The 21271-nt window shown below is 41.5% G+C and overlaps 2 protein-coding genes across 7 annotated transcripts in view; one reads left to right on the top strand and one right to left on the bottom strand.

Annotated features, from left to right (window-relative positions):
* LOC125741700 (carbonic anhydrase 4-like) overlaps window positions 1-21271 on the bottom strand; it is a 250869-nt gene that overhangs the window by 101154 nt on the left and 128444 nt on the right. The window lies entirely within an intron of this gene.
* LOC125741688 (transient receptor potential cation channel subfamily M member 4-like) overlaps window positions 622-21271 on the top strand; it is a 28421-nt gene continuing 7771 nt past the window's right edge. For all 5 annotated transcript variants that reach the window (XM_049012905.1, XM_049012904.1, XM_049012907.1 and 2 more), the window contains exons 1-25: window positions 622-865; window positions 2232-2293; window positions 5466-5643; window positions 7624-7804; window positions 8357-8526; window positions 8629-8806; window positions 9572-9636; window positions 9708-9929; window positions 10125-10227; window positions 10388-10509; window positions 11328-11621; window positions 12199-12300; window positions 12713-12841; window positions 13208-13337; window positions 14099-14244; window positions 14357-14469; window positions 15707-15811; window positions 15909-15949; window positions 16066-16298; window positions 16471-16586; window positions 16683-16815; window positions 17527-17701; window positions 17951-18116; window positions 19559-19740; window positions 20017-20149. In XM_049012905.1, coding sequence (XP_048868862.1) covers window positions 800-865; window positions 2232-2293; window positions 5466-5643; window positions 7624-7804; window positions 8357-8526; window positions 8629-8806; window positions 9572-9636; window positions 9708-9929; window positions 10125-10227; window positions 10388-10509; window positions 11328-11621; window positions 12199-12300; window positions 12713-12841; window positions 13208-13337; window positions 14099-14244; window positions 14357-14469; window positions 15707-15811; window positions 15909-15949; window positions 16066-16298; window positions 16471-16586; window positions 16683-16815; window positions 17527-17701; window positions 17951-18116; window positions 19559-19740; window positions 20017-20149 — 3545 coding nt within the window. In that variant the 5' untranslated portion in view covers window positions 622-799. The remainder of the gene's footprint in view (window positions 866-2231; window positions 2294-5465; window positions 5644-7623; window positions 7805-8356; window positions 8527-8628; window positions 8807-9571; window positions 9637-9707; window positions 9930-10124; window positions 10228-10387; window positions 10510-11327; window positions 11622-12198; window positions 12301-12712; window positions 12842-13207; window positions 13338-14098; window positions 14245-14356; window positions 14470-15706; window positions 15812-15908; window positions 15950-16065; window positions 16299-16470; window positions 16587-16682; window positions 16816-17526; window positions 17702-17950; window positions 18117-19558; window positions 19741-20016; window positions 20150-21271) is intronic.

Genomic DNA, 21271 nt, shown 5'->3' with positions numbered 1-21271 from the left:
TTCCACTCTCATTCTATTCTGTCTCTCAGCGCTGAGTCCAGGGTCCGTCTGAGACGGGCTTTCCAGAGGGGCTGTCACCTTGGAACCTGCCAGGTCCACATTCTGGCCAACACGCTGTATCGGATGGGCAAAACAAGCGGCAAGGACGAGTCCCGCAAGGCCAACGACCCCCAGGGCTACGGGAGATAGGTGGCAAAGTGAATGTTCCACAGATCTGTGTGGGTTGCTATAGAGACGGAGAGGAAGAAGAAGGAAGCAAGGAAGGCAGGAGAAGGATGGCGGACTGCATGGGCAAAAAACCCAAAAGAAAGAGATACAGACAGCAGCATTTACCTATAAACTGTACAGCTGACTGGTTTCACCTGTACAACTCATGTGTATATATAGCCTAGAAGTTTAATTAATATAAATATTAAAACTGTGGACCTTTCTGTGTGGAAATTTTGAGATCAAAAGAAACAATGTTTATAGAAGTTACATTTATTTTAAATAAAATATACTCATTTGTCTTTCTCAGTGTCATGCTTAAAAATATGTTCTGTCATAGTTTTGTATCTGTCTATTTGACAGTGAAAATAACATCCGTCCCTGTTCGATTCCCTCTTCCTACCTGCCCACGTTAAACCACACCCTCACCTGCGCGTTCATATACCGCACACCGGCTATTGCTCTACGCATAAGGCCACTGACACATTTTGGCTGTATTTACTGCAGAAGAACGAATAACGCAGCTTTTAGTAGTTTCACCGAGGACACATTCACATTTACCGACACTGGGTTGCATACAGTCCGAGGAAATATGAGAGAGGCGAAGAAAGACGAGGGCGGAGGGAAGCGTGCGGCGACGGGGACGGATAAAGATCAGGTACCGAAGGCGCTCCTTCTGGACTTTCTTTTACTTTGATTCTTTGAACTTTCTTACGTTCTTTAAACTGAAAACATAGGGAAAACGCCGTGATTATTTGAATAGCTATATATGCAGGTATGGTTTAAATGGCGTTTGCGTTAAGGGTATAAGTATGTGACTACTTCCCGTCAGAAGTTGGGCAAACTAATACAGTACTGGAAACTTGCATATCCGGATTTTTAAACGCGCAATTTCTCCTGTCTTATTTGTCGTCGATGAATTTCTTGGTATTCTGCTAGCTGTTTACTAACGCTTGTTATTATTTTGCTGCATTTTAAGTTGAAATGACAACGAGTTTTGCATAAGGAAAATTCTTTTATCTTTAAATGTCAATTCATGCCATTCCTTTCTTGGTTGAGCTCCAAATTGACAATTTCAGTCAGTATTTAAAAACAGTATAAAATTCAGTCGTGTTTGCGTTGTTTTCGATAATATAAGTAAGGTGGTGTGTTTAAGATCGGGGGGAAACCCTCTGTAAGGACACGTTTAATATGGGCGTCTGCGTTCGCACCTTAGGCCCGTAAGAATGGTGCAGCATAGTTTGGGGGTTGAGGTGAAGAGAAGCTTACAGGGAAATCAGGAGAAAAGTCGTACCAGGCTTATAGTAAAGCTATGAAGAAAACTCATTTTGTTCTTGCCCTTCAGTGTAAAATGAATTTGATATTGCTGCATTTTCTTTGCTTGTTCTGTTCGCCCACCTACTATACTCTGAAGGGCAATTCTAAGAATTACCATCCCTCTCCATCCATTTTTCTCAGAAAAAGCCTATCATTTCCCCCCCATTTATCTAGCTGGACTTTTCTTCTGCTTCAATGAAATAGCAGCAAAGTCCCATAGCCAGCAACTATTACAATTAGTGGCCTGTGTTTCTAATGCTAATTCTTTCCACTGTCAGTCCATCCAACTCAATACTGAATGTAACATGTGAATCCCGTACTAATCGAGGGGAATTATGGGAAAGGTACAGATATTCTGCATACTCCGATCCATTAAAAAAAAAACCTATAAATAGCATGTATAAAAGATGTGCATTTTATAGAGCTATGAGTTTGTAACAGCTATGTTATGGCACAGAAAAACTTCTTCACTTCCACCACTGGTATTTAGTTGCTCTGTCTCTAACTTCCGTTAGAAATTAATTGTAATCATTTTGTCCAATGACCTCAAATTCTTCAGCTTCTAGAAATGTGCGAGTTATTTTTCTCACTCTCAAATTCCACATTTTTATCCAAGGAGATGCCTGCAGAGTGAAGCAGTTAGATGATGGATGTTGTATATTGTGTTTGCAGTACCGTGCCAGCAATTGACAGTTCTTCCATTTCAGAGCTGGATTCCTAAAATCATCAAGAAGAGAGTGTGTACGACCTTTGTAGAAGATTCATTTAGGTACAGTATTTGTGGCCATTCACTGTTAATCCAGTTTATGCACTGTGATGACAGATGTTAAGGAATCATTGACTTCTTTCTCTATGGAAGTTTACGGTCCCCTCTTTGACCTTTGACCTCTGTGGGTGAGCTTGCCTGATTTGTTAATTAATATCATCATTAAAGGGGGTGTGTTATTGTTTCTTTGTAAGTACAAGGTGAAAACAATGAAAATGTAAGAACACATGAATATTTGTTTTTATGTGGTGTTTAAAGAACAGTGTGTTACTGTAACATCACTGGTGACTACATGATCTTTTTTTTATTTTTTTATCCCAGTTTAAGAACTTCCGGGAGCTCAAGTAGATGTATTTTTATTTGTTGTATTAATGCACCATTCTGTACCTCAGGCTGAAGTTGTTAATGGCCTCATATGACTACCTACTCATATTGGTATACTTACTGAGAATATTTACTGGGATCTGCAATATGGAGAATGGAGGTTTTAAGCTTCATTTTTAACATTTAAATAACATGAAACAAGGTATTTGATTTCACTTTTATTTTTAAATTAAATATTCAGTAATGCTATGCATTTCCACACACTTATGGTATTTTCAAGATCTTACAGTGAAAACCAGTATTTAAGCTTCAATGAAATAATGATGTAAGATATTGCAGAGGTTCTCTTTTTTTTTAAGAAAGAGATTAAAAGAGTTTATTTGAAAAAATTTTGTTGGATTATTTCTAAAAAATTAAAATCAAATAAAAGGCCTCCTTGGAGGGTGGTGTTTTTTTTTATTATTTTTTTTTTTTGGGGGGGGGGGGTCAATGGCTCATTTGAGGGGGGATGAATACCCCCACGACACCCACCCTGTTAGAGGCAGCAATCTGGACATGTAGCTAGTTACTACTTGTTAGTCATTAAGGACAAACTCAATAACGCTGCAGTATGAATGTGCAGGTCACTGGCTGCTACATAGTGTCTTTCAGCTGGTTACGTGTGAAATGCCTGGCAGCACTTTGGCTAAGGTCATTCACGGTTATTTTACACAATGGTCAACCACAGAACCTTGTGCTGATCGCTGCAGCTAGAAGGTGACACATTGAGTTACTACTGCATTCTCTGTTTGTCTTGTTATGGGTCGGTCAAGGAGGCCTTGTTGCCTTTCCAGATGTGCATTATCTATGTGCTAATGAAATATGGTAACTTTATTTGCTCATTTAGTAAATCAATCAGCAATCAAATTAGTGTTTATCTTAGTGTGGTTTAAAATATTTGAAATTGATGCCCCGGTGATGCACTGTCTTTGAGGTGTTTCTGCCAAAGGTTTTGTTTTAGCTAAATTCAACAGAGTCAACAGTCTTAGGCTCCGTGGTGGACGGGCAGGCTGGAAGCGGCGAAGGACGAGGCAGGAAGGTGGAATACGGGAAAACGAGGGTTTAATAGGGATGACTGGGGGGTGCAGCGATGCACATAACATCAATGTCCATCAGACAGGGCAAGACGTGGACTGATATACAAGAGACAAGTTGAAATAACAGCTGTGCACAATCAGAAATGCACACATGGATGATGAGGGGGCGTGGCACACACGAGGATCGGACGAGCCGGGCGTGACAAACAGAAATTCAAATTTATCCTAAGCAATTTGTGTGTGGAGATGTTTTGCGTGTATGTGCGTTGGTACTGTCTCATGATTTGCAAACAAGCAAGCAAATTTTTTACTTCCTCTGTATCTACCATCCTAATGTCATGTAAGGTGGCTAATATGTATTTTATTTTTTAATGTAACCCACACTGTTCATAAATTATATAGTTTGAATAGATTTCACGCAGGATGAAGACTCAGTAGAAGCCATAACTTTTCGCTGTTCGCTTCAGTTTCAGAGATTAAATAGCAAGCTGAATTAATTATCAAGTAAAAATTAACATCATGACTCTGGAATTTTGCAAAAGTTTTTTTGGTAGAAAAAAAAACTAGAAAATAATGATTATACAGACAAAATCACTTTGACTGTTAAGAAAAGAATTGCCATTAACTTAGATTATACATACCATTTAAAAAACTGCACCTCATATTTTCAAAAAAACATTTTTTCCTTAGGAAAAAAAAATCTAAGTTTGAATTTTAACCTGTTAAATAAGTAAAACTTTCAAAATACACAAACAACTCGCAGTCAGTTTATCAAAACCTAAAGTAATTAATACATCACAAGGCCATGATCTTTTGTGTTTCTCCAAAACAGATATAAACAGAGCTGAGGAATTTGGCCGTTAAAAAATAAAATACAAACATGACACAGCAGAGATAGAACCATTGGTTTCTCTGAATAGGTAAAGGCAATGTCAGTCCAATATGGGCAGGTAATCTTTTGAGGCCATTATTAACTTGAGTTAATTGGAAATATACAGCCATTTGTGAAATTATTGACACCTCCAGGAGATAAAGAATACAGGGTACCACTGTATTTAAGGGGACACAAATACTTAGTAGTAACTCAGTTACTACTCAAGTACAAATTATGAATAAATCTTGAGCAAATATAGTTACTAATTAAGAGAATGATGAAAGATGTGTCATGATTCATTAATGACATCAGTATTTCACTTGTGTTATTCATTGCTTGTTTCTTCAGTAGTTCCCTCAGTAGTTAGCTAAGATTTACAGAATTAACAGATATACTAACTGCCTGGGATAAATGATGTTACAGTTCATTAATGATGAACAAACATGAAATTGGTATTTTTTATGTGTTATTCATTATTTGTTCCCACAGTACTACTTTCAGTGTTTCCTGCAGTAGTTTATGAAGGTTTTCATAATTAACAGATATAATACGAAAATATAGTACTTGCTTGTGATACAAGATGTGTGACAATTCACTAATGATGAACAAACCTGAGATTAAAGAAGAGTTGATGAGTCAAATTACAAGTTTGTAGTAACACTTAATTTGTGGTTAATTAATATATAAGAAATAGCATAATACTACATTATTTGTGTCCCCTTATTTGTGTAAAGTGTGGCAAAATTCAGGTAGCAGCTTGGGAAAACATTTATATTAAGGATAGATGCTGTTCTTTAAAAAACATTAATATTAGTACCCCAGGCACTCACGTGTCAAAGGTTAGTGAGCAGGAAGTGGTGCTCCCCCATAGTGACATATGGTCTCTTCCTCACTCCCTCAGCAATGGGGCCCTCTGCCAGTGTGGAGCCTCACGGGACACACACACCGCAGTGGCCGTGGGGGATTACTTTAGCACAGCCATTGTGAGCCGGTGGGAAAGCATCCAGCACTCCTCGGAGCAGCCCACGGACGCCTTTGGCCAGCTGGACTTCCTCGGAGCTGGGAGACGACAGAGCCGTGTGCGTACTCCTCTCAGACCGCCCCTAAGCCTAACCTTCATGCGCTTGTACCCCTGCCTCTTCCCAATAAAACCACTCTATGGTACAGCTCACCACTTCCCTGTGAAGGTGTAACTAGTCTATATAGATAGATTCCATTTTGGTGAAAGACTAAGATAAATTGTTATTGACTCCAATTACATACAATAACAAGTATGTAGAGCAGAGACAAACATTTGGTGCAGAACAGAAAAGGTGCAATATGCATATTGCAAACAAGTAAATGTAATGCAAAGAAATAAAAAAATACACTGTATACAAATAGAATATCCTGAAAAACAGAATATTATGAAAATATTTAAAGATGACATTAATAATAATCATAATAATAATGGATTAGTAGATGGTATATATGCAATAAAAACAGAATGTAACACCAGATGTTTACTAACACGTCATTCTGTCATGTTATGGCTGGGGGGAGACAGTGGCATGTTGGGAACAGATAAAAAATTCTTTAAAAAAATGAACAAAGACATGGGAGCTACTGTAGCTGCTGTAGCAGCAGCGAAGTCTCCATGTACATGTGTGTGTTTGCCTGTGAGTTTTGCGTGAATCTGCTGCTACAGCATACCTGCTACTCACTCACTCAGTGCTCTCAGCAAGGCTGCCCCCCCCCCTTCAGAGAGACACATGCATGTACAGTCATGTGAGAAAGAAGGTACACTGTCTTTCAGTTTTTAACAACAAGGTTTTATATTTCTGGACATACAAAATCATCTGGTCCTTAACAGGTCTTAAAATTAAGTAAATACAACCTCAGATGAACAAAAACACATGACAAATTATACTGTGTCATTGTTTAATAAAAACTAAGCCAAAATGCGGAAGAAATGTGTGAAAAATTAATACTGCTTCTATGGGAATTTAGAGGGTACGTAGCAGCCAGGTGCTGCTAATCAATTGCACTTGATTAACTGGCCATCAGTAAGTGTGACCGGCTCAATAAAAGCAGAAGTTTTGCTGATTTATTGGTTTGGAATGATCAAGCGTGTTTTAAAACAATTCCAATGCGGAAAGACATCAGCGGTGATCTTGGATGCAATTGCTGCTGTCCATCAATCTGGGAGGAGCTATAAGGCTATTTCTAAACAATTTGAAGTCCGACATTTTATAGAGAGAGGTTATTCACAAGTGAAAAGCATTTAAGACATTTGCCAATGTTCTCAGGAGAGGATGTCCCAGCAAATTCATCCCAAGGTCAGACTGTGCAATGCTCAGAGAAATTGCAGAAAACCAATGAACTTTACAGTCCTCAGCTAGCATGTTAAATGTTAATGTTCATAACAGTACAATTAGAAAAAGACTGATCAAGTATGGTTTATTTGGAAGGGTTGCTAGGAGAAAGCCTCTTCTCTTTCAAAAGAACATAGCAGCACAGATTAGATTTGCAAAGTTGCATCTGAACAAACCACAAGAACAGTGTACTTTGGAGAGACAAAACCAAAGTAGAGATGTTTGACCATAATGCACAGCATCGTATTTGGTGAAAACCAATCACAATGTATCAGCACAAACATGCCAACTACCAAGCCTGATGGTGGAGGGGTGATAATTAGGGCTTGTTTTGCAGCCACAGGACCTGGGCACCTGCAGTCATTGAGTCAATCATGAATACCAAATGAATACCAAAGTATTGTATGGTCAAATGTGAGGCCATCTGTCCAACAGCTAAAGCTTGGCCGAAATCGGGTCCTGCAACAGGACAGTGATCCCAGGCAGACCAGCAAATCTACTACAGAATGCCTGTAAAAGAAAAGAATCAAGGTGTTGTAACGGCCCAATCAAACAAAGTCCAGACCTCAACGTGGTTAAAATGCTTTGGCAGGACCTTAACAGAGCTGTGTATAAACGAATGCCTGCAAACCTTAATGAACTAAAGCAATCTCGTAAAGAGTAGTTTGCTAAAGCCTCGCCTCCATCCACGTCTTTCCCTCCTAGTTCCTGCGCTTGTCCTGCGACACGCCCCCGAGCATCGTGTACACCCTGATGACCGTCCACTGGGGTTTGCCAGTGCCCAATCTGGTCTTGTCCTTGGTGGGCGGAGATGGCCGGGTGAAGGTGAAGAGCTGGATCCGAGAGGTGCTCAGGCGGGGGCTGGTGAGGGTTGCACAAAGCACAGGTGACTCCATAACCTTCATCTTGCCTGTTTCTGTGCCTTCTGAGGCTCTGTGTGTGTCTGTACACTGATATGGCCCACGTGACAAGTGCTTTGTGTGTTCCAGCGTGTCGAGCTGTTGTTGAGCTGTCTTCTTAGCTTGACAGATTGAGCCATACCAACAGGAAGTGATTTTAGCAGCATCGCTCACGTAAACAATCCCCTCCTGCGAGTGATGAGAAGGCTTGCGCTCGGTGGCAGGGCTCCAGCATCGCTCCTGGGGGCCGTGGCTAAATTAGCTCGCAGTGGGGGTTTCCGCTGTGCGCCCAGCTTGGCAGGGCCAGGGAGACTTCGAGTGCCACTATTCCTGGCTGTTAAGATGCTGGCCTCCCTTATCTCGCTCCAGGCTGTAACAGGTTCCTTTTAACAAAGGAAATCAGCCACTTCTTAACCCCCGAATTATTATCTGATCACATTCTGTGTGTCTGTCTTTAATAAATAGACATTCTGTCTATTTCTGTTGGTTTTTGAAGAATATAAAAGAACTGTCATTTTATCCCTCACTGTTGTTCTCAGGGGCATGGATTATCACGGGGGGATTACGAGAGGGGCTGACAAGGTGCATTGGGGAGGCGGTGAGGGACCACAGAGCGGCTGCCTCCTCTCTCTCTCATGCCAAGGTCATTGCCCTGGGCATCGCACCCTGGGGCCTCGTGCTGAACCGGCAGCAGCTGGTGAACCCGAAGGTAGAGCAGCGGTCTAGCGCCTGGCCTCACAAACGGCATGCTCGATGCAGATGTCCACGCTGGCTGAGAGGCTTTCCCGTCATCTCCATTCCTGTCTCTCAGGGCAGCTTCCCGGCCAGATACTACGTGCAGAACACGTCACACGACTCTCACAGCCTGGACCACAACTATGAGGCTTTCCTCCTAGTGGACGACGGAAGTGTGGGCCGCAGGGGGGGTGAGACTGGCTTCAGGGTCTCTTTGGAGGACCACATCTCTCATCAGCGGACTGGCATTTTGGGTGAGAGGCTTCAGGGAAAAGGGGATATTTAGGCCACATAATCTACTGTTAGGTAATATTTAAATAGCCATTATGCAAGACTAAATTTGCTTCCTGTGGTTTGTGTTTATGTTTATGCTTTTTCCCCGATATGTGATTATGAATTCCTTCGCTCACACTGTTATGCATGGCAGCAACGACTGTTAGAGTTGCACAGTGCCACCTTGTGTCTAAAGTTAAATCTTGCACAACTAACTACTTATGCAATCAGTGCTGTGGTTGCACTGATTTTTCTCCTTTATTTTTGAGTTTTATTTTAATATTAATGTGTTTTGTAATTACAGTAATGATGTTCCTTAGTATGAAATGTGATGTATTAATATTAACATTCTTGATAAATGTGAAACAACAGAGGAATACATTATCATTTTTTTCAAATGTTTGATCAGTCTTTATACTGATCAAACATATCTTTATAGATAAAAATGTAATCCAGTTTAGATATTGAACAAAAATTTGTCCAATTATCTGGAAAATATGCAAGAAAAGTATATGATTAAAAAGCATTCAAAACATTTTGAATAAATGTTGTCTGAGTCAATAAGTAGAATATAAATATAGTTTGCTCTGCAGCTAAGTAAACAAAATAACAGATCTCTCTTATGCCACAGATGACTGTTCTCGCTGCTGAGCCCCTTAGGAGTGCTCTGGGTCTCATTTCTTAGCTATTTTAAGATGAAGTGAAATTTTGCTGTGAAACTAACGATGTCTTTGCTCCTCTGCCAGGGAGTGGAAGCATTGAGATCCCAGTCCTGTGTATGCTGGTTGGAGGGGATTCAGCCATGCTGGAGGTAAGGTTCGCCAGACTGAAATGGGTGCTTGAACCCCAATGGATTCCAAACAGTAACTCCATCTTTCTCAGCGAGTAGACATGTCCCTCCGGAAATCTGGGCCCTGGTTGGTCCTTGCGGGATCGGGCGGCGTTGCCGATCTGATCTGCGAGATGCTCGGGAAACTGGCCCCGGCAGCCAATGAACTGCAGGCAGCGCCAGCCAGCACCGAGCTGAGGGATCAGGTTGGAGATCTAGTGAAGAAGCACTTTCCCTCAGACGAAGAGAGCAACATGGAGAAGCTGACTGAAAGGGTCTGTTTGCTTTTTCTGTGAAACAAAATGCTGGAGTGATAACATGACCTGACTGCTTTGTCATGGTCCTGAAGTTCAGATGTGGTTGTATTTGCTGCTTTTTACCTTATTACACCTGGTTTATCATTCAGCCTTGAAGTGAAGGGTGAGAACTCTGTGTTCTGTTGCTCCCCTTCCAACCGTCTGTTCCCCCAGGTTCTCAGTATATATCAGAACAGGGAGCTGATCACCGTGTACCACGGGGAGCAGGACGGGCCGGACGACTTTGATACAGTGCTGCTCAGAGTCCTTGTCAGAGGTATCCGAGCATGGCCCTTCTTCAAAGAGAAGCCCTGGACTTCGGGCTATCTGCTGGCCCTCTCTGCCAACCTGGACTTCTTCAGGGTTTTTTTCTGAAAATCTGCCGGCTTGCCAGCAAAAGGGCTGTGTGACAGGTTTATCGTTCCTGTTCCCTCTAGCTCGCAAGAACAGAGGCTCCCACGGTGCCAGCCCACATACGGAGGAGCTGAAGCTGGCTGTGGCCTGGAACAGAGTGGACATTGCCAAGAGTGAGCTCTTCAACGGGGATATACAGTGGAAGGTGATGTTTATACACCAAGCACACAAAGAAAAGTGCTCTGTATCTGAGAAGAGACTATAATACTGAATTGGTCTAATTAGATAAATCTGTCTATGCATCCTCTACGTAAAGGTAATGTTAGTATACAGGCAGCTCATAGGTAAAACTGACTTAAGTGAATCCGGATTTATGCTAAAAAGAATCCCGGATACATAGAGTTTATAGAAGCACTAATGCAAAAAGGCGGCTTGCGCCTGTAAGTTTACACTTGCAATATTTTCCTTTATTTGTATTCTGTAATACCTACTGTATTACTAGCATATTTTTGGCTTGTGTGTTTTTTGCTATAAAGGTGTCTTGAATGGTATGGGAAGGTATATCTGACTTGTGTAAGGATCTGTGGAATGGATTACTTGCATCAGTAGTGAACTGCCTGTGCATGACCAAAGTCAAGTCAAGACCTTTATTTATTCTTAAAAACAATCAAAACTGACCAAAGTGATTTACAATAAAATTATGAATAAACCCAAAATAACAAAAAGCATAAAACAAAATAAAATAACACTTGCAAAAAGAAAAGACATAAAAAGATATAGAAAATGGTAAAACCATTCTAATAAACACTAAACGTTTCTTAAAGCACTTTTTAACTGGAGAAAGAACAAATGAATATGAGGTTCTCATAAAGTAGCTATAATTTTCTACAGCACTTTGGGAATTTATCTCATGTCATTTTTGTCAGCAGTAGCTTTCTACTTTTAGCGTGGAATCCATTGTCAGTGCTAGTGTTATGCTGTATTTGGATTTAATGTTCTCTGTGATCACCTTCATGTCGTTAGTATGAAGACCTGGAAGATTCCATGACAGATGCCCTGGTGAATGATAAGCCGCAGTTTGTACGGCTCTTCATGGAGAACGGTCTGAATATCCTGGAGTACCTGACGTACGGCCGCTTGGAGGCCCTGTACCATTCAGTGCCGGACAGCTCAGTGCTTTATGTGCAGCTGCAGCGACGTCTGAGTGAGCGTCAGTGTGCTGGCGGCTTTGTGTCCTACTCCACCAAGCCCTCCGCCAAGGGTACGGAGAACCCCCAGTCTGGACCTCGCTCCATCAAAGATCTCAGTTTGTACGAGGTCAGAATCTGGTTAGATGAAGGAGATACACAGGGATGCCAAACTCTGCTGATGTCGATAGGCAATTCATGCCCATAATTAGCTGTAGTAGTTTGAGGAGATGCATCTTCTGGGGAGTTACTATGAAGGAGAGGAGAAGGTGTGGGTCAGACTTGAGAGGGCAGGGGAGAATGTAGGAATAGATGGGTGGAGAATGCAGGAATATCAGTGAGGAGAATGCAGGAATATCAGTGAGGAGAATGCTGGAATATCAGTGAGGAGAATGCTGGAATAGAAGTGGGGAGAATGTGTGAATAGTTCAGTGGAAAATGTGGAAATAGAGTGATGGAGAATGCAGGATTAGAAGTGGGGAGAAGGCAGGAATTGAAGGGTGGAGAATGTAACATTGGCCATGATCTGTTGTCATAGAAACCTGAGAGAAGGGAAACATAATGGATGTATTTGATAAAAGCATGAAAACATCTTATGGAGTGAGATTGTAGTTAATGTAATGCAATACAATGAGAAGTATGGAGTATGTAATGTGTTTTTTTGTGATAGTAATGAATGAATGAGTGAGTAATGAATCCCCTCTTAGGTGTCTCGGGTCTTATGGGACATGTTAGGGGACGTGTGTCAGCCATTTTACTATCAGCCTTTGGAACTCGGGCAAAACACCAGCTCAAGAAGGGCTGTCAAGGTAGAACCACCTGGAACTTAATCCAACCCTCTCTCACCCTCTCACTGTCTCTTGCTCTCTTTCTTTGTCCATCTTGTTGTTTTATTTGTGGTTTTAATTATTCTCAGTTGCATAATACAAGTGATACATTTTTGTGTTTTTTTATTTAGAGATGCCTTTTCATTCTGCATTTCATTTTGTGTTTGAATTAGGGCTTGTTTCTAACTACCCCAAAAATAGTTGCCTCTTTGGGGCACACCTCTGATTAATGACAATTAAAATCTTTGTGCTTTAAGCAGTTAAGTCAAAAGTTAAAATAAAATATTGCCGCTTTGTTTTTGTTGTGCTTCTAAGAAATACAGGCTTTGATTGACAGACCTGTGCTATTATCTTGCATGCATTGTAATGGAATATTTTGGTTGTTGTCTGTCAGAGCGTAAGCAGACTGTTGCAGGGCACATGTGCCTACCGGGAACAGCGCTGCCAGTCTCCCTGGCTCGCTCTCTTCATGTGGGCTGTCCTGCAGAACCACGGAGAAATGGCTTCTTTTTTCTGGGAGATGGTAACTCTGCTCGCATGACATACGGGCTGCGCAGCGCGTCTACAATATGATGGATGATCATTAATCAGAATCTAAATATGGATGTGCAGTAACATCGTGCGGTGACAGTGTTTTTTTTCTGAAAAAGCACAGGTACAGGATTTTACCTGTTTTGCAAAAATGTTAGATCCCGTTCCGTTAGATACTGGCGTAGAAATATGAAGAAATTAATATTCCACATAGTAACTTGCCTTTTTGTTAGTGGCACCAACATGGTTGAAACATTAAGCATACAGTCATTGGTAGCATTGATATCGGAGTGCAGATCATCTTCATTATTGAAGCTGCCCCTTCTAGCTCCTCATCTGGGCCTCTTGTTTCCCTCAGGCAGAAGAGTCAGTGCTCACTGCCCTGAGTGGGTGTAAGATCCTGAGGGAGCTCTCCAAGCTGGAGGACGAGACAGAGGCTCAGCTCTCCATGAAAGAGCTGGCACAGAGGTTTGAGAACCGGGCACATGGTGAGTGGATGGGAAATTGCAATGTGTCTCTTACACTGGTACAAACAGTATTTGTATGCATCGTATACAGTGTACGTAAAGGTATTTTCAGGAACTAAAGTTTCATGGTGGCTTACACCTCCAGGGTTATGGGTTCACATCTTACCTGTACCTGCTTTGTTTGTCTGCGCGCGTATGTGCCCGCTTTCTGTCTTGTGGTGGACTGGCATCCCGTCCAGGGTGTACCCCAGCCTTGTGCCCTGTAATGGACTGGCAACCCAACCAGAGTGTACCCCAGCCTTGTGCATTGTAATGGACTGGTAGCCCAACCAGGGTGTACCCCAACCTTGTGCCCTGTAATGGACTGGCAACCCAACCAGGGTGTACCCCAGCCTTGTGCCCTGTAATGGACTGGCAACCCAACCAGGGTGTACCCCAGCCTTGTGCCCTGTGATATCTGGCATAGGCTCTGGACCCTAGAAATATACAATACTGGGGTGAGAGAGACATATATTTCACATAAATGAGATTTACTCCCCTCATTAAAAATATATAACTGAAAAATATACCAGTAATATGTAAATATATTTTCAGTGTATGTTGCTTTTTTCAGTTAGCACTCCTGTAAACTTCATATGTCTCGCATATTCTTTGCATAAATCTGGATTTACATAAGTCAGTTTTATGTTGGTCGAGAGCGACATGTAGCATACATCTGTTCAAATTGGAGACTTGTTTAAATTTGAGTGATGCTGGGGGTCCATTGTGATCTCTCTCTGCAGACATCTTCAGAAAGTGCTACGAGAGCAGTGAGAGTCGCTCATTCACGCTGCTCATTGCCAAGTCGGCAGCGTGGGGTGGAGCTACCTGCCTGCAGATGGCGATGGCGGCTGACGCCCGCCACTTCTTCAGCCAGGATGGCGTGCAGGTGTGAACTGGAGTACAGGATGAGTGTGTGTGTGAGGGAGAGCGCAAACTCTGCTGCTTATTAACTTTAATTTCTAGAAGGTTTCAATTTATCCCTTTCCTCTGTCTGTAAGGCCCTGCTGTCTCAGATCTGGTGGGGTGATATGGAGAGAAGCACTGAGATGTGGAGACTCATCCTCACCTTCTTCATCCCACCTCTCATCTACACTAACCTCATCTCCTTCAAGTAAACAGCTCCCTCGGCTTCTCCTGTAGTTTCACAGTTTGTTTACTCGCAGTTATCTCACAGGCCCGAGGTGGATTTTAAATCACTTTGCTTTATTTGGAACACCATGCAACCTTTTGACTCTCCCTTTAAACCTTTGCAAATGAAGCAAATAGGTACAGTATTGTGCTTTTATATTTAATGAAAATAATATTGTGTGTGTGTGTGTGTGTGTGTGTATATATATATATCTTTTTCGGCCTCTCAGATTACTCTGATTGCTTTATATGTACCACTTTATGGTTGTCGCACACACGATTTTTTGAAGTGTTTAATGCACAGGACTTTGAGGAGGTTGTATGCTGTGGACTAGGTGAGTTGATAAGCTGTTTTGCTCTGAGCTGCATTTTATTTCTTCAGAGGTTCATTGCACATCACCCAACTCTGTAATGTTGGATGCTGGGGAATAAACAGCATAGATAATCTAAAGAAAAGTCTCATAAGAAATAAATAAGATTTTAGACTAAGATGCATATGATCAGATAAAGGGACTTTGATCTCAAGTTCATTTTAAAATGACCTAAAATAGTTATGGTGGAGATGAAGTACTTCTCCAAAAACCTTCCAACTGAACCTGCTGTACTGTTTGTAAGTGTGGTTCATGTGTTACAGGGACTGATTCATCTCAGATGTCATTATAATTTTTTTTTCTGGAATGTTTGTGTTTTCCATATATATGTATGACATTATGTTCAGGTCACCCTCCACCTCAAAACCATGACTTTCTTTTTAGGTATTTTTAGAATAACTGCTGTTTAGATGTACGTAGCTCAGGTACTGTTACATACATATATTTCGGGTCTGTTTATACAACTAATACAGCCTGTGTTCGATAGTTGGATATCGTGTCCGGCATTGAATGGTACCGGGCCTCCAACATTCGTCTTGTTGACTTGAAACCAAGTTGAACTTCTTATATTTTACTGTAGTTCCTGTGTATTCATCTGTTGTATTTGTTATCATTCTGGCTGTCACATTCCTTCATGGTGCAGTGTGGAATTCATCCACAGAGGCTGTGTCATGACTCACCCATTTCGTCCAACTTTAATCAGGATCTTCCTATTAGTGTTATTGCTGCATTACATGTAGCTGCAAAAGCTCAGCTCCTACTCACACGCCTGTTGGATATTTATTGCATCTGTCCAGCTTTAACAGCATTTGTTAATGTCTCCAGTGTGACATTGCTCCTCTTCCTCAGGAGAGATCAAGAAGAGGACTGCAAGGATAAAAACATGCCCCACATATGGGAGACTGATGGCTTAGAAGGAGAGACCATCTTCTCTTTCGCTGACATCAAGCCCACGTAATCTCCCCATTACTACATATTTTGCATGCTTGAGAAAGTCTGCTCATCAGTTTTAGCTTGCTTTTAATGAACTGTCTCTCCCTGTACCTCTCAGTGAAGAAGAAGCTGAAGAATACAGGGCTCTCAGATCTAAAAGTATGTTAAAGTCACTTCCTTTCACTTTCTCTTTTAACCTTATTATGTTCATGTTGATTACTTGTATTATCCTCAGTGGTTTTACCATTGTAACCCTCCTGTCTCCTGTTCTCCAGGACCCTCAGCAAGAACTTATAAGCACCCCTATGTGGTGTTCAGATGGCGACAGTTCTGGTTCGCCCCGATCACGACTTTCCTCGGCAATGTGCTCATGTACTTCCTTTTCCTCTTCCTGTTTGCCTATGTGTTACTGATTGACTTCAAGCCACCCCCTTTCCAAGGCCCCACCACAACAGAGTTGGTGCTGTACTTCTGGGTCTTTACTCTAGTTTGTGAAGAAATCCGACAGGTATGATGGTACCTGATTGGGTGGGGGGGGTTTGTGTCGTATTTATTTTAACCGTCACAGTGATGCCGAGGACAGTGATGTGTAGCGTAGTGTCTAAGTCATTCATAAGAAGCTTTTCAAACCTCGTTCAGGCGTCAAACCGTAGTAACTAGACATTCCTTCCCATTGTCAGAGCTTCTTTATTGCCAGTACCTCTGTGTCGCAGAGGATAAGGCTCTACATTCAGGATGTGTGGAAAAAGTGTGACCTCACAGCCATCTCTCTCTTCATCATTGCACTGATCTGCAGGTATCATCACTAAATCACTAAATATCTATTCAATTCAATATTTTTGCCAACCAATTAAGGATGGTGGTGTTATATGCTGACTTTTGCCTGTCTCAGGATGTTTGAAACGTCCTACGAATGTGGTCGGGCGGTTCTGTCCCTCGATTTCTTGGTCTTCACGCTGAGGCTCATCCATATCTTTGAAATCCATCAGCAGATGGGACCCAAGATTATTATTGTGGGCAAGATGGTAAGGAATGGGGGTGTGGAAAAAAAGAAAAGAATGCCTGTCTAAGCTGCAGATGTTGAGGCATCTATTCAGAGTCTCAGACCAAATAAGGAGTAGGTCTCACAATACATACTTGAATAGCTCAAAGAGAGGTATCCAAGCATAGCCATCCCAGATACTAATACCTGGCTTGTGGCTGCAGATATCTGTAACATTGCAAAAGTTTTACGGAACAAAGTGCAAAGTGACATTTGTGATGTATATCATTTTGTAAGTATTAAAAAATATAAATAATTTTGAACAGCCCATCATTATCACTTTATTTGCACAGTTGACCACCAGGCATGTAAAGGGTGGGGCCTGGGAGTCCTTGAGCACCTGCCCATTTTGCCCAAACAATGGCAAGTGCCCCCCCCCTTTTTGAAGTTCTCAGTGTCCCTTTTGGATAACCATTAGTTAATCACATAAAAACTGACAGTCAGCAAAATCTTCCCTCAGCCACCCTGACTTTTATGCTTCTGCCCCTCAACGTCTGTGCACAGCTCTATAGACCAGACTGTACACCGGGTAACTCCTCACAACAGTCTTGTTCTTTATTGCTTTGGATGTGCTCAGTGCATTTACTTGAATGCATAGTTACGCTTTCATTCAGCCTCTAGTCAATAACAAAGCTGGTATTAGTGATGTAATAGCTCATTAATAATATGCTTCCACTCTCACCCTTTCTCTCAGATGAAGGATGTCTTCTTTTTCCTTTTCTTCTTGCTGGTGTGGCTTATGGCGTATGGAGTAGCCAATCAGGCGCTGCTGTACTCCTATGACCACCGGCCAGATTGGCTCCTGCGTCGCATTTTCTACAGACCGTATTTGCATATATTTGGACAAATCCCATTAGAGGAGCTAGACGGTATTGCATCTTTTACATGTGTTTATTAGCAAAACCCACTTTGATTCTTTATAATGGAAAAATTTATATAAAAATTTATCCATATAAATTATGGATTAATATTATTGTTATTATTCATAGTGCCTTATCACATGAGCTTTATGAGACTGGAGTTTTCATTTATGTAATTATATAAATGTAAACAGAAATGTAGAAGATTGTCATCCACCTGATATTAATTGTTTTAAAGACGTTTTTGTCCATTGACAGCTGCAAAGATGGGACAGATGAACTGTACAAATAACGTTACCCTCATCCATGCTGGGTTTGAGCCCTGCATGGACACCTATGCCAACTGGCTGGTTATTGTGCTGCTAGTGGTGTACCTGCTGGTCACCAACATCCTCCTAATCAACCTGCTGATCGCCATGTTCAGGTACGGCGCTGGTCCTCAGCTAGCTGGTCACTTGCTTTGGCACTTTTGCCATATCTCAGGTGACATCTCTGCTACCTTTATTCATGTGCTCATTTCCTGGGTAAAGATTGGTGAACTGCATTTTACTAATGGAAGAAAATAACCCTGTGTGATATTTACTGCTATCAGCGCTTTGGAGTCAGATTAGACCAAATTATCAAACAAGAAAAATACCCCACTAACGGGGACATTTTGAAAAGGGGTACCTCCACAAAGTAACTGGGAATTTTTATGTGTAGGCAAAATGCAGCAATATACAGGGCAAACTTACTTCCTCTACTGAAAAGAAGCAGGAATTGTGGTTTGGTGGAGAAAATCTCCTAAATTATGGCATCTGGCATTAAAGGTACTTTAATTCTGAGATAATGTTTTAAAAGCAAAAATTGCCTCTATTATGGAATTAGGTGTAAATCCTGAAGGGCTCTTAAACACTTAATAAGAAAGGCTGATGGTAGCATAGTCAAAACCTGGTTAAAGTGTGTGCGAAACTTCAAACTGAGACTTTCCCTCTTCATTGGCTGAGAGAAGACCTGCTTAATATTATAAGGGTGAGTTCCTCATCACAGTTCATAGCATTGAATTGCTAGAAGTTTGCCACTTTGGTCAGTACCTTCCACAATGCTGTATTAATTCAAGCATTCAAGGGTTTTATTTGTCACATGCAAGGTATACAGTCTGATTGTAACCTGCAGTGAAATGCAAGGTGATCAGCTCCACCATGATAATAAATATTTAATAAATAAGGAACAGTAAAGTTATACTGAAAAGAAAGTAAAAAATACATATATATAGATGTGCAACTTAGCTACAATAAAGTACACGGTACATGCGTAAGGAGCGAATGTTAAATTACTCTTGTTTGCAAGTTTACTTGGAGGCACAAATAATGTAGCAGTACAGTCTTACTTAATGTGTTAATGAACCAGTAACTAAGTTTTAGTTACATACCGGTCCCATTTTTGTTCATGGGTTAATCTATCATAACGGATCATGTATTTCCTGCAGGAACTATATTAGTTCATGAATTGTTCTTTAGTAGTAGCTGAGTAACTAGTTTATTTGTGCCCCGTCCAATAAAGTGTTTGGGTTTCCTCCTTTCTGCCAGCCAAGATCATGCAGTTAGGTGCATGGGTGTCTGAATCGCACATTGTTTGTTTACCCTGCATTGGATAGGCACCTCATTTGGGATGTTCCCCTTGCTCTGCGTTTATGGGGTCAGACTAACTCTGTACCGGAAAAATTGGTGCAAGATGGGTGCCTTGAATTTGAAAGATTCTCTATTGGTCATTTACCTGTCACTAGTGCCTCTGGCACAGCACACTGACAGTACTGCAGGTGCCGCTCCTGTGGTGTTTATTTCTGCCTCTCCCTTAATGCCTTGATGTCTTTTCCTCTGCTTGTAGTCACACATTCGCCAAGGTTCAGGACAACAGTGACATCTACTGGAAGTTCCAGCGCTACAGGCTGATCGAGGAGTACCACTCAAGGCCCTCTCTGGCACCGCCGTTCATCATCCTCTCTCACCTGCACCTCTTCATCAAGAGGAATATCCGCCGGGTTCCCTCAGTCAAAGTCCTGCACTTTGGTGAGCGACGACGGAAAGCTTAAATGAGTGAGGCTCAGATATTAGCCTCTTTACTGGAACAACAATAGCATAACTAATATAGCAGATTAATGACAGGAAGAAGCAGTATTACGTCGTACCTCCTGGGACAGTGAGCAGAATAGACAGTGAAAAGAGATGAATGATTTATATAAACAGAATATGAACAGCAAAGAGTTTGTGTGTGGTTTTGAGAGCCTGGCTTGTGTAAGCTAAGGCTTAGGACCTGAGCTGGTCTCCTCGCCTTCCCACGCTCAGCACTGGAGCTGGACGACAAGAAGTTCAACAAGCTGGTGACCTGGGAGTCCATTCAGAAGGAGGGCTTCCTGGTGGCCCAGAACAAGAAAGAGAGAGAAAGTGATTCTGAGAGGCTCAAGCGCACCTCCTTCAAGTAACACTCCTCTTTAATGCTGCTGTTCTGGTCCTCCTGCACGCTTGCTTGCCCATGTATGGTTCTTACTGATTCTGGGTCATGGATGAGGGAGCAAGAAATTTGGTGTCATCTGCCAATCACTGGTTAGAGAGAAGGGCATCAGAGTGACTAAGGTGTGGGATGAAAACATTTTTAAATTGTAGTTGTATTCCTTTAAATCTGAGGGTGGTGTGTGCTTTAGTGGCTTAGCACGCTGTACTTGTCATCGGAAGGTCGCCAGTTTGGATCCCGTGGCTGGCAGAGTGATGTCACCATTAAGCCTCTCAGAAACCCCAGTTGCTCCAGAAACTAGTTGACCCTGCTTTTATATATTTAAATATCCATATATTTTAATCTGAATAAAACAATTGTAAGTGACCCCTTGCATTTCCATATTTATTTCAGAAATATCTTCATACAGTAGTCCTAAAAATTGTACTCTGGTGTGACTTTAATGCCAGTATATCATTCAGAGACAGACAAACAAGACATACTTTATTATTATCAATTTTTCTGATTACATAGCAGCAACAATAGTACCTTATTGAATTTCATTAGAATTTCAAAATGCAGTTCTTTTATTACAAGCAAAAACTGAACAAGAAACACTTGGACACGCAGCCTTCCCAGCACTGCCCCTTGCCCGGCATCTCGTGTATGACAGTGTGCATTTTGTCTGACAGCTGCACCCTTACTGCTAGTCACACTGACTTCACACTGACTCTCCTTTTTTCTTGTTTTATCTGCAGAGAACTTTTCAAAGTCTGAGTAATTGAGAGTTAAACAAGAATTTATGAACTTGTAAAGATAAAAGCAATGCTCCTTTCTTTTACAGGTTGTGTCTCTCTCCGCTGACTCTTCGTTGTATTTACATTACGTATCTCTCTCTCTCATGAGATTCCCTCTTTTGTCCTGGGATCTGCATCCAGCCTTTCCCTGTGTTTTCCTTCCCGTGTCTCATATCGGGATCTCAAACTGACAAAATCAAATGTAGCAGGAATGTTTTACTTGCTGTATCCTGTCATAAGGAACGAATGCAAATCTCAACAAAGACAAAATATCACTACTCTGAACATTTTACCATTATAAAGGAGGTTTAAT

This window comes from Brienomyrus brachyistius, chromosome 5 (assembly GCF_023856365.1).
Source record: "Brienomyrus brachyistius isolate T26 chromosome 5, BBRACH_0.4, whole genome shotgun sequence".
NCBI classification, from domain to species: Eukaryota; Metazoa; Chordata; class Actinopteri; order Osteoglossiformes; family Mormyridae; genus Brienomyrus; species Brienomyrus brachyistius.
The sequence above is the reverse complement of the archived record's forward strand: the minus strand, read 5'-3'. Positions and strand labels throughout refer to the sequence as shown.